The 12,267-nt window shown below is 37.5% G+C and overlaps 1 protein-coding gene across 6 annotated transcripts; it reads left to right on the top strand.

Annotated features, from left to right (window-relative positions):
• Window positions 1-1,273: 1,273 nt before the first annotated feature.
• On the top strand, window positions 1,274-11,964 carry LOC125850746 (uncharacterized). 6 transcript variants are annotated; one of them, XM_049530591.1, is made up of 19 exons: window positions 1,274-1,415; window positions 1,499-1,614; window positions 1,702-4,045; window positions 4,122-4,514; window positions 4,592-5,665; window positions 5,739-5,810; window positions 5,882-5,995; window positions 6,093-6,164; window positions 6,238-6,414; window positions 6,485-6,601; window positions 6,700-6,771; window positions 6,851-6,979; window positions 7,260-7,439; window positions 7,593-7,766; window positions 7,884-7,937; window positions 8,052-9,638; window positions 10,275-10,544; window positions 10,800-11,360; window positions 11,452-11,964. In XM_049530591.1, the coding sequence occupies exons 2-19, from the start codon at window positions 1,501-1,503 to the stop codon at window positions 11,739-11,741; spliced, it is 7,794 nt and encodes a 2,597-aa protein (XP_049386548.1). In that variant the 5' UTR covers window positions 1,274-1,415; window positions 1,499-1,500; the 3' UTR covers window positions 11,742-11,964. The 6 variants fall into 6 exon arrangements, with proteins under 6 accessions (XP_049386548.1, XP_049386547.1, XP_049386549.1 ...); XM_049530590.1 differs by having other exon boundaries at window positions 5,733-5,810; XM_049530592.1 differs by lacking the exon at window positions 6,485-6,601 and having other exon boundaries at window positions 5,733-5,810.
• Window positions 11,965-12,267: the final 303 nt, after the last annotated feature.

The following is a 12,267-nucleotide window of genomic DNA, read 5'->3' as shown; positions in this document are numbered from 1 at the left end:
AGTACTATATTTCAGTTTTAAAAATATTAGTAAAAGAATAAATAATACAAAAATTATAAAATTAATTAAAAAGTCTCCATCTTCTTCACTTACTCCACCTTCAATTGCAGTCATCTCCAATATGCCCGACCTTTTTTTTTTCTTTCCATACTCTTGTCATCATCTTTAAGAGATCTTGGCATTGAAACCTCCTTGAGTCCATTGATTCACCGCTAGAGGGAGAGGTCGACGGTGGTGGTGCTCGTCGGAGAAAATTGGTTCGCAGTAGAGTGAGAGAGACGGTGAGGGTTGGAGGATCTAGTTATGACAACGTAGAGATTTCAGCCAGATTTGGTGGTGTGGTAGCAGCGGTTGCTTAGGTTGGTAGTTTTGTGATGGTTGAAGGAGGAGAAAAGGAAAATAGCGAGGGTGTACAGCAGAGAAGAAAGACGGGTGAGGAAAAGAGTATAGGCAGTCTCGCCAACAAGAGTTTCTCCGGTAGATTTTGTCTATGTTAAGGTGAGAATGGGGGAGAAGATGTAGGAGTTTCGAAATTTTATTTTAAGGAATAAATTTAAATTTTATTGTTTTACTTTTTATTAAATAATTTTGGTTAATAAAATTTAAATAGTTAATAAAGATAATTATGACATGTCATTGATATAGGTGATATGGATTTGACATGTCATTAATTTAAGGGAGAATGAACTACACATATGATAAGAGGGGTTTAAAAATCTTATTTGAATTGAGTCTAAGAGTTCAGTTGATAAAGAGTTAAGTAAAAGGATTCATAATACAAACGTGTACAAGTAGGAGGGTCCATTCAACCATTTCGCCTTTTAATAATTATAATATTTGGATAGATTATATCATTTTTCATTATTATAAAATATCACACATTCATAATTTGAATGATAAATCTAAAAAAAATATAGGGTATGTGATAGAGCTACTATGAAAATGTAGTGTAAAAGATGAAATATAATTATAATTAAATAATAAATAAAGATAAAATGAGAAGAAAATATTAAGGTAAAGACGCGATCACACCAAATCAATCCGTAACATAAAGTGCATCTTTTTTGTCATTATCTAACACTGAATTTAAACGATTTAACACAATAAAACTAGTAACAATCAAAACAAATATTGTATTTAAATTAACAATACAATAAAATGCAACGAGTAACAACTATCCAAACAAAACGTAAAAGTAAAATTAAAAATTAAAAATATAAAAGAAAGCTCCTTTATTTTGTACGCTCCATCGGAAAATTCCCAAACACGCTTTCCTGCACGTGATCGGGTCGGGTTCGTTAAGAAGCGGGAAATCCTTCAAATTCAAATTTCAAACCCTTATCCCTTCAATTAAATTCAAACAGTGCTCCAAATTTCAAAATTTTGACAACGAAAACCAAAATTCTCTATCTCAGGTATGATCTTCCTGCCAATTTTTTCTTTTTGCTTTTGATTCTTTCTTTTCCATTTTTTCTGATTGTTGAATGAAAAATTCCAGAGATGGATTTGGAAAATATGAAAAGGAAACAGCTACAAGCATTATGCAAAGAACATGGAATTCCTGCAAATTTAACCAATTTGGAAATGGCCGACAAGCTTTCTTCACTTCTTAAGGTAATGGGTAATCTTAATTTCTTTATTTATTATCTGAGTTTCAAGAAATTTTCTGTCTTTTTGGTTAAATTTGTCGTTAATGTTTAGGTAAATGATGAAAAACCCTTAACTCGAGGGCGATCATGTTTAAAGATGTTGGATGTGAATGAGTCTGATGTTGTTAATAGGAAGGTAAAGAAAGTGAAGTTTAGTCCTGATAATGAAGTTATTGAGTTTACGAGATCGGCTCAAGTGAAAAGGGGAGGGAGGCGGAAGATAATGTTGTACAAGAACAATTTGGATGTTAGGAGTGATGGGGTAAAAGTAGGCATTTTGGATAGTCCAGTTAGGGTTACTAGGTCGCAGGGAGTGAATATAGAAGACGGTGTTACTGAGAAAAAGGGAACGACAAGGCAGGTGAAATATAGTGCAATTTCAGTGAATAAGAGTAAGGATGAAGTTGGAGTGACCACAAAAAGAACATTGAAGAACAAGGAAGTAGTTATTATACAGGAAAAGAGGGAAGAAAATGAGGGAACGAATGATGGTGTACGGATGAGTAGAAGAGTAAGAAGTCGAAAAAATGCTAAAGAGAGTGTAGAGGATTTTCAAGAGGAGCCGAAGATGGACAGAAGTGAAAAGGTAATTGATAGGGAAGAGAAGAGGGACAAGAAAGTGACATTCGTTAGTGGTGGTCACATGGATGAGTGCACAAAGTCTGAAACAAAAGCCAAGGAGCTGAAAAGAGTAACGAGAAGAAAATCTATGGCTCATAATCAGACCTTGCCTGTTCAAATTGAGGTTGATACTGAAGTAAGGGAGGAGGTTGCGGAGAAGCCAGCTCGGGTTACAAGGTCTCGGAACTTGAAACCAGTTGAGGATAATGTCAGTAACAAAAGGAACCGGACTAGGGGTAAGAAAGCCATTGAGACAAGTGAGGAATTGCTTTGTACTGAATTTGTTGAATCTTCAGTTGAAGCTGTCAAAGATGAAGTTAGAGTAATCACAAGGGGGTCTCGGCAGAATAGTGTTGTGGAGGCACCCGAAAAGGCTTTGAAGAGGTCTGGAAGGATAGCTAATAAGGATAAGGGATCAAGGTTGAGTGATGATATTACTAAAGAAAAGATGGTTACTAGGGGTAGGACAAGAAATCAGTTTAGCTCGACTGTAGTAGCTTCAACATCGGAAAGTGGAACCAAAATTGTTGAATCGAAGGGGAAACATGAAGTGGTTCTTCAACTTGAAGAACCTGTAGAAGTTCCTCCTAGAAGATGTGATAGGCGCAAATCTGTATTGCCTTTGGAGAAATTGAGAGGTGATGAAGTTGCGGCCAAGAAGGAGAAAAGTAATTTCTTAAATGCTAATGATGATGAGGTAAGGCAAAAAGTCACAGAAGAAGAACCAGAAGAACCCCAGAAGGCATTGAAGCGGTCAAAAAGGCTTGCTACACAAGTGGAAGATTCAGTATTGGCCAAAGATGATATTGCTGAAAATAAAATAGATATACCAACTGAATCTCAAGGGACTCTTGAAGTGGTTCTTCAAACTGGAGAAGTTCCTATCAGAAGTAATAGGCGCAAATCTGTTGTTCCTTCTTTGGAGAAAGTAAGAAGTGATGAAGTTGGGGTTGTAAAGGAGAAAAAAACCTTAAATGCTAATGATGGTGATATTGGAAGTAAAAGGACAAAAGAAGAACCCCAGAAGATTTCAAAGCGGTCTAAAAGGCTTGCTAATCAAATGGAAGATCCTGTACTTGCTAAACATGATATTGCTGAAAATAAATTAGAAGAGAGGAGATTGTCAAGAAGGAATGTTGCTAATGCAAATCTAGACACCAAAATATTGGACAGATCAGTGCAAGAAGAAACTTCTGTGGTAAAAGAAGAGAGGAGACGTTCTGGAAGGAGTGCTTCTAGACATACACTTGCAGCAGTTTCAGATGATAAGAAGGAAAAGGGTGGGAATAAGCTGACAAAGAGAAATTGCACTGTTCAAGATAAAGATTCTACCAACAAGTTCACCCTTCAAGATTTAGACTCAGCGAAACAGTCCATAAGTAGTTCAAAGGCAAGTGTCAGGGCATCAGTTGTTAAAAAGACAAGTACTGCAGGGAAGAAGCAGCAGGGTCGACTTAAAAGATCAAATGCGGAAGTAGAAGTACTCATGCCTGAGGACATGGAAATAGTCAGAGAACCTGTCAATAAAGATTGTAATATCTCAGGGTCAGGAGGTACAATGAGCTTCTCAAGATCATCTCTGAATGAGCTAGATGCTGTCCCAGATGATGTCAATATAGTTCTCGCTGGCACCAAGGATGACACAACTGCTGAGTTGAGCATCCTAGCTGACAAATTAACTGAAGAAGGACCACTTGTAGATGCAAATTCTTCTCCATCTGCAAATAAATCCGCATCGAAATCTCTTCCATTCAGTGATCCATTCAACTCTGACGGTTAGTGTATCTGGACTCAGGTTAATATTATGCATTGTCTTGTGAAGAGTGCTAATTCATTATTTCGTATTTTCAGCTAGACCTGAGGAAAACCTAGTTGAGGAGCTTTTGCAGGTTGACCACGAGGAGCAGCCTGCAAGCAAAGGCCTATGTCCTAGTTCTGTTTTGGCTGATGATGCAGTTCCAAATGACCTAACTTTTGACAAACAGGAGCCTGGTGCAACAGTAGTAGATAATGTAGAAGAATTTGTCACAGGATTATATAATGACGTTTTTGATAATTGTTCACTAAGCCAGAGTAATAATATGGGAGAGATCTTTGATTCTGGAACTAAGGATGATGCAGCTGCTGAGTCAAGCCCCCTAGCTGACAAATTGATTGAGGAAGGACCACTTGTTGATGCAAATGCTTCCCCATCTGAAAATAATTCCATATCTGAACCATTCAGTGATTCATTCAACTCCAATGGTTAGTCTATCTAGTAATAAGTTAACATTTTGCCTTTTTTTTGGGAAGAGTGCTAATTCAGTATTTCACATTTGCAGCTACACCCAAGGAGAACCTAGTTGAGGAACTTTTGCAGTGTGATCATGAGGCGCCTGCAGGCAAAGATCTATGTCCTAGTCCAATTTTGGCTGATGATGCTGTTCCAAATGAAATAACTTCTGACAAACAGGAGCATGGTTCAATAGCAGCACATAATGCAGAAGGATTGTCTGATGAAGTTCTTGGTAATTGTTCACCAAGCCAGAGTGAAAATATGGAAGAAAACCTTGATTCTGGCTTTAAAGAACAATCGGAGACTGGATGTGTTGTTACTGAAGGAGTAAGTCATGGTGAACAGGAGCCTGCAAGCAAAGTCCTATGTCCTGGTTCTGCTTTGGCTGATGATGCAGTTCCAAATGACATAATTTCTAACAAACAGGAGCATGGAACAGTTGAGGCAGATAATGCCGAAGAAGTTGACACGGGTTCATTTAATGAAGTTCTTGATAATATGGAACAGCACTTTGATGCTGGCTTGAAAGAACAATCAGTGACTGGATGTATTGTTATGGAGGGGGTAACTTATGGTGAGCAGGAGCCTGAAAGCAAAGGCCTATGTCCTAGTTCTGTTTTGGCTGATGATGCAGTTCAAAATGACATAACTTCTGACAAACTGGAGCATGGTGCAATTGCAGCAGATACCGCAGAAGAATTTGACTCAGGATCATCCAAGGAAGTTCTTGACAACTGTTCAGTAAACCAGAGTGATAATATGGAAGAGAAGCTTGATTCTGGTTTTAAAGAACCATCAGAGACTCGATGTATTGTTTCTGTTGGTGTGAATTATGGTGCACAAGAGCTAACTGCAACAGACTATGCAAAAGAGTTGGATGTGGGGTTGTCTAGTAATGTTTTGTTGGATAATCTAGGTTCTTTCAATCATAGCAATGAGATGGAAGGCAAAATTTCTGAAGCAGAAGCTGAATCTGATCTAGTGGAAGCTAATTATGATCTAGATGCACCCACCTTCACAAGTCAAGGTGAAATTCATGCAGAAGAATGTGGAAACTTGGAGGTGGCTGCTTCCGAGAAAACCGTTTCAAGTCCCATAAAAGCAGTTCTAGATCTTCTAGGTAAGCAACGTTTTTTCATTACTTACCGATCCTATGAATTTCATAATACATTGACCATCTCTTTTAGTTGCAGAACCTGGTATTCTTGGTGATGGCATCACATTACATGTAACTCCATTAGAGGACAGTGATGAAGAGAAGCAAGGTAGTTTTGAGGTTTTCTTACCTCCTGTTCTTTGCAATTTGCTCATTTCTATACCCTTTTTGATGCAACAGGCGAAGACTTAAAAATTTTGTTTGCCACTCCTGGTTATGTTTCACATTCTAAAGAAAAGAAAGATTTTTTGGATGGTGATTCAAGGGACGAGGGTCTGAACAGAGAGGGGCAAGGTTAGCTGCAAAGTGCTTCTTGTTACATTTTTACTTTTTGTAATTTATTGCTGTAAATCAAATTTTTGTTCGGCATTTTGCCTTGTGACTTCTGCAGTTTCACCTATTAGTGGTAATGATACATCAAGTCTCCAAAGTTCTGTCCGTGATTGTGGTGAACATGGCCAAGGTTAGTCCTAGACTTCTTCTTCTTCTTCCCTGAAGAGTATATGTTACTTACAGCTCGTTATGCTATGTTACAGGAGAGTATCTGAAAAGATTGTTTGCCACACCATTTGGTAGTAAATGCAGCAAGGTAGATATAGCAACTAGTAGTGCGATTAATGAGACAAGCAGTCAGTGCCAGCACAGTTTCCATGAAAATGAGCACATCACATTACATGTAACTCCATCAGAGGACTGTGATGAAGAAAAGCAAGGTAGCTTTGAGGTTTTCTTACTCCTGTTCTTTGCAATTTGCTCATTTCTATACCCTTTATGATGCAACAGGCGAAGAGTTAAAAATTTTGTTTGCCACTCCTGGTTATGTTTCACATTCTAAAGAAGAAAAGAAAGCTTCTTTGGATGGTGATTCAAGGGACGAGGGTCTCAACAGAGAGGGGCAAGGTTAGCTGCAAAGTCCTTCATGTTACATTTTTACTTTTTGTAATTTATTGCTGTAAATCAATTTTTTGTTCGGCATTTTGCCTTGTGTTTTTTTGCAGTTTCTCCTATTAGTGGTAATGATACATCAAGTCTCCAAAATTCTGTCCGTGATTGTGGTGAACATGGCCAAGGTTAGTTCTAGACTTCTTCTTCTTCTTCTTCTTCCCCGAAGAGTATATGTTACTTACAGCTTGTTGTGCTATGTTACAGGAGAGTATCTGAAACGATTGTTTGCCACACCATTTGGTGGTAAAAGCAGCAAGGTAGATATAGCAACTAGTATTGCGATTAATGAGACAAGCAGTCAATACCAACACAGTTTCCATGAAAATGAGAACAGTTAGTCTTTCTTCCTTAATTATGATTTCCGAGGCATTTTATTGCTTAGTTTATATTCTTAGTTGAAGCTGTAGGATTTCAAAATTTAGGTTGTTCATTAACAAGCCAGTAGATCTCTTTTGCCCCTTTTTCGTTTTAAACCATCAATATTTCTCTTACTTTGACCATATTCACTTATCACTTCGTAAGTATCTTTTGACATACAGCTGCATCATCTGCTGGTAATGGCAATTGTTTTGTAAAACTCAATAAACATGTCCAACTCTTCAACTTGATGCAGTGGGGGAAGATCTTAAAGGTTTGTTTGCTACGCCCTCTGTTGTTTCACAATCTGTTGGAGACCTGCACTACCTTTTTCAAAATCAATTGAGTGGAGAAGCAATGACCACTAGAGGACTTGGCTCAAGCGGAAAAGAAAATTTAAGTGAATCTGTCAGGAGTTTGATTGAGAACAAGCAAGGTTGGTTCTGAAATTCCTTTTTTTGACAAGGTCTCTTTTGAATAACCAGTTTCTGCCTTCCTGCTGGATTTTCAGTTGTTCCTTTCGTTCTTCTTTCCTGCCCTCTTTTCTTTTCGGTTTCTAAGATTTGCTGAGGGATGTCTATTGTAACAGTGGAACAAGTAAGGACTTCATTTGCCTCACCAGTCTCTGTGAAATGCACTAACCAAGAGACTACTTCTACCAAAGGAAAGTGTAGCCCAAGTCATGAAATGCAATCTTATATTTGCAGTGGAGTGGAAAGAGATCTCAGTGAATCTGAAGCCGGGTCTATTGGAGTCAACCAAGGTAGTAAATTATCCATTTTAGCCATAATGGATTTACACAAGCTGAGTGTTCACACATGAAATTAGTTTGTTTCTGTTTAAGCTTCTTGTACTAACATCAAAGCCTTATTTCTTGTAGCTCCTGAGACTTCACATATCACTGCTTTCAACTTTGGTGATGAAAATGAACAAGGTTAGTCCAGAACTATCTCCCAGAGGACCCAGACTGTATAAACTAAATTTGACTAACTTCATCTTCTATTTGCTGCTTTATTGTGCATTAATAGTGTTAATTCCTGATGCGCAGAAGATCAATTGATAATGCCTTTTGCTTCAGCCAACATTACCCAGTCTACGGATCAAATGGATGGAATTCCAAGGATGGCAGAAAACAATAAACTTTTTATGTCTGGCAATGTTCAAGGTCTCTCTCGTAACAAAGTCTTTCCAGTTGCACATCCAAGTGCTATGGATCTGGAAGAGCCTGAGAGCATAGATTCTAAACATTCTGAAGAACAGAATAAAGTTGAGAAGATCAAAGAAACTGTTGAGTGGATGAAAGAATCCAGTGCTGTTGAAGAAGAGAACAATGAAGGTCAGGGTAATATGCTCTCTGCAACATCAGCTAAAAGCATGACTCCATTTCGCAAGGATGAGCTTTCTTCTAAAAAACCTAAGATCAAAGAAACTGCTGAGTGCATGAAAGAATCCAGTACTCTTGAAGAAGAGAACAATGAAGGTCAGTGTAATATGTTGTCTGGAATGTCAGCTAAAAACATGACTCCATTGCGGAATAATGAGTTTTTCTCTCAAGACACTAAGACAGCAGATGTTGCAACGTCAGGAGAAATGGTTGGAGACACAGAGATGACTACAAGACATGAAAGCTGTGTTCAGGAAATTGTTGACATAGAGGAACAAAAAATCGAGGAAACAGTGGCTGACAGGGATTTGTTGTTATTTTCTCCTCAAGAACCTAAGACAGCAGATGTTGCAATGTCAGGAGAAATGGTTAGAGACACAGAGGTGAATACAATACATGAAATCTGTTTTCATGAAATTGTTGACATAGAGGAACACAAAATTGAGGAAACAGTGGCTGACAGGAATTTGTTGCTAAGAGGAGATGTCTCTAGAGGTCTTGAAGAAGATATTTATGTTGGAATTGCAAATGAAAGTACTTCTCCTGTTATTTCAGAGCCTACATGCAATGATATTGGATTTTCTGAACAGCAAATGGTGCCGGAGATCAATCAGAGCAGTCCAAACGAAAGTGCTTCTCCTATTTCAGAGCCTACATATGATGATATTGAATTTTCTGAACAACAAATGTTGACAGAGATCGATAAGAGCAGTCTCGGGAACATTAACACATCTGATGCTTTTAATGATGGTACTGAAGATCACTTGAGACTGCAGTTTGCCACCCCAATCAAAGAAGCAAACCTTTCCAGATTGGGTGAAGCTTCTAGTTGTCAATTGAAGACAGCAATGATTGCAATGACTTCTGAAATGGCTGGTAAGCAGCCTAAGCAAGGGTTTGAATTTTCTGGAGAACCACTTACTGTAGAGATTATTAGTGGAGGTTCTGATAGAACAAAAAGATCTCATTTCTCCAAAGAGATTGAACAATTTGAAGGAGGGCCTCTGTTTCCTACACCATCAAAAGGTACACGTCCACTACAGTTTGAGGAAAGTCCTGGTTGTGAGGAAGATATCTTCAAGTATCTAGATGGTGTTAAGCTCCTTAACACTTGGGAACAAAATTTTGAACAGCACGGAGATCGTCAATTTTCAAATGAAATAACTGATGATACAGGTGAAGCTACACTTCATTGGTTTCAAACAAACGATGACAATGTTCCCAGACAGACAGAACTGGAGACACAGAAAGGTAATATTCATTTTCGATGTTGTGTGTGTGATTAATTTGCAAGTCTGAGTATATAATATAATGAATTCTTGAATGGTACAATTATGAATTTGGAATGGTTAAATGAAGTGCAGGTGGAAGAATAAGAAACTATGCCTTCAGATGCTTGAAACATTTGAAATCAGTTTTCTTGGAACACTATATAGAGGAAATTAAAAAATATTAAGGATAAACTATTAAAATATTTGATCAAATGAAAGTGCTTGTAAGATGAAAAACTTATAAGCTGGGGGATAAATAGCTTATGGTTTAGAAGCACAACTGCACAAGGCTTATAAACACTTTTATGTTTACCAAGCACGTAGATAAGCCAAAAGTTGCTTATATTCCAATTTGACCGGCTTATAAGCTTATCAAAACACCCACTTTATCTGCTGATATATGGTTTTGATGGTTAAGAAATGTGGCAGTGCTATCGGGATCATTATTACCAAATGAAGTACCGGATATTATCAGGTAGTTCTTAAGAATGATTGGCTCCTAATCCTAAAAGTATTGAGGAAATAAAGATTTTACTCGTACACTTTTCTCATTTTCTATTTTGCAAGGTCCCTAAATAGATGCATAAGCCTGATATTTGGACTGCCAATGATGCAGAAATTGATTCTGCCTGGCTGTTCGAGCCCTTGCATGAGGAAGGGGAAGTCACAGAAGATGATGCTCTGGCTAAGGGCAAGGAAGACAATCATCCTGTACCATATCAAGAATCTATTGAAGACGAATTAATTAACACTGATGAAGCAGCAAAAAGTGGTGCTGTAAGTGATGCAGTTTGCCAACAACCTAACATTCTTTTAACTGACATCAAAACTGAGAACATAACTCAGGAGAGCACAAGGAAGACCGATGGCTTTTCTGTTAGTGCTGGTGAGTTCAATAAGTCTGTATGAGCAACAATGTGGCAACCTCAGGTTATCTTGAATTGTTTTGTTTTATTAATATTTTTCTTTGTGCATGAAATTTGTACATAGAGGTTAGTAACCTCAGGGTATCCATTTCTTAACCTAAGAGGCAACTTTATGAAGATTTTGTGATCTTTAACTTTCAATTATCTTGAATTATTTTGTTTTATTAATATTTTTCTCCAAAATTTAAAACTGCTTACTTAGTAATGAATTTCAGAAAGTGGAATTCTTGAATTTGATGCTGAATCCACTGCATTAAGAAGTCAGGAACCGATTATCATCACAGTAGAAGAGACTAAGGGAGAGGAAGTGCAAAAATTAGAAGTGAGCAATATCAGTAATGCTTTCCTAGAGAATATTCCCAATGATGATGAATATGCAAAAAACAATTCAACAGTTTTGCCTGCTGATGAGCAGATTCACTTTATAGAACATTATGCGATAGAAAATGCTTCGAGCACTGAGGGGTTTACTGCTTTCACAAATGAATGTCAACATGTTACTAAGGAAGATGATCTTGCTGCTGAGGGGGACAGACTTGTTATATTTGAATCAAATGAGAGCACGCCTACGATTGTTAACAATTCAGGTCTCACCACACAAATGGACATGCCTGGAATATTCACAGAAGAGCCTCAGCGTGTAAGTGATCAAGAGAAGTCAAATGCAGCTAAGCAACAAGATGAGGATTCTTTTGATAAAAAGGAGCATGAATCAACCGGAGCAGTGTTATCACCTTCTTCCAAATCTCATGAAAGCATTAGCTTTATTGAGGAAGGTAAACAGGGCTGATACCCGCTGGATTTATCTGATATATTTCAAACATTTAGGTTTGACCATACTAATTATGCATTTGTCATGTCATTTAGGCATTGCTGGTGAAGGTACATTGATATTTGAGAAAAAGGATGAGTTGGCTGAAAAGAAAGTAGCTTTAACCCCAGCAGCAGGTGTGGCTAAAACATCTTTTGCCAAGCACTTGAACTCCACTGTGAAAAAGAAGAATGCCAGAAGCATTCTGATACATGGAACCCCTAACAAACTAACTCAGATAGCTGACATGAAAGAAAATGCTCCAAATGTTAAAGGAGACATCGGCACTTTATCTGCGTTAAGGCCTGATAAACGACCTGCTTTGAAAGACCTCCCAAGGAAATAGAAGAAACGTGTGTAAATCTTGTGAGTTTTTTTTCTGTTTTGATTGTCCTGGTTTGATGATTGCTGCATATCTCATGGCCTATACTTCTGTTACATGAGAACAAATAGGTTGTGTAATTATGTCATTTTTATGTTATTCCATGGGATTGACATTGTAACTGTCCTGATTTTTTTGGTAAAAGATTGATTGACAAGAATGTAAGGATTTTATTACCCAAATCTCACAGATAATTTCCAGATTTCCCAGCTTCAGTTTGGAACAATTACTCCCTCCGTCCCATTTTATGTGAGGTAGTTTGACTCGGCACGGTGTTTAAGAAAGAAAGGAAGACTTTTAAAACTTGTGGTCCAAAATGAATGATAGAAATTTGTGTGGTTATAAATTATTTCATTAAGATAGATATTTTATAGTGAAATTGTTACTTAATATAGAAATATGTTATTCTTTTTGGGACTGACTAAAAAAGGAAAGTAAGTTTCATAAATTGGGACAGAGGGAGTTCCTTCATAGGCTAAGTTTAAAACTA

This window comes from Solanum stenotomum, unplaced genomic scaffold, assembly GCF_019186545.1.
Source record: "Solanum stenotomum isolate F172 unplaced genomic scaffold, ASM1918654v1 scaffold19035, whole genome shotgun sequence".
Taxonomy (NCBI): Eukaryota; Viridiplantae; Streptophyta; class Magnoliopsida; order Solanales; family Solanaceae; genus Solanum; species Solanum stenotomum.
This window is presented reverse-complemented; position numbering and strand designations above follow the sequence as displayed.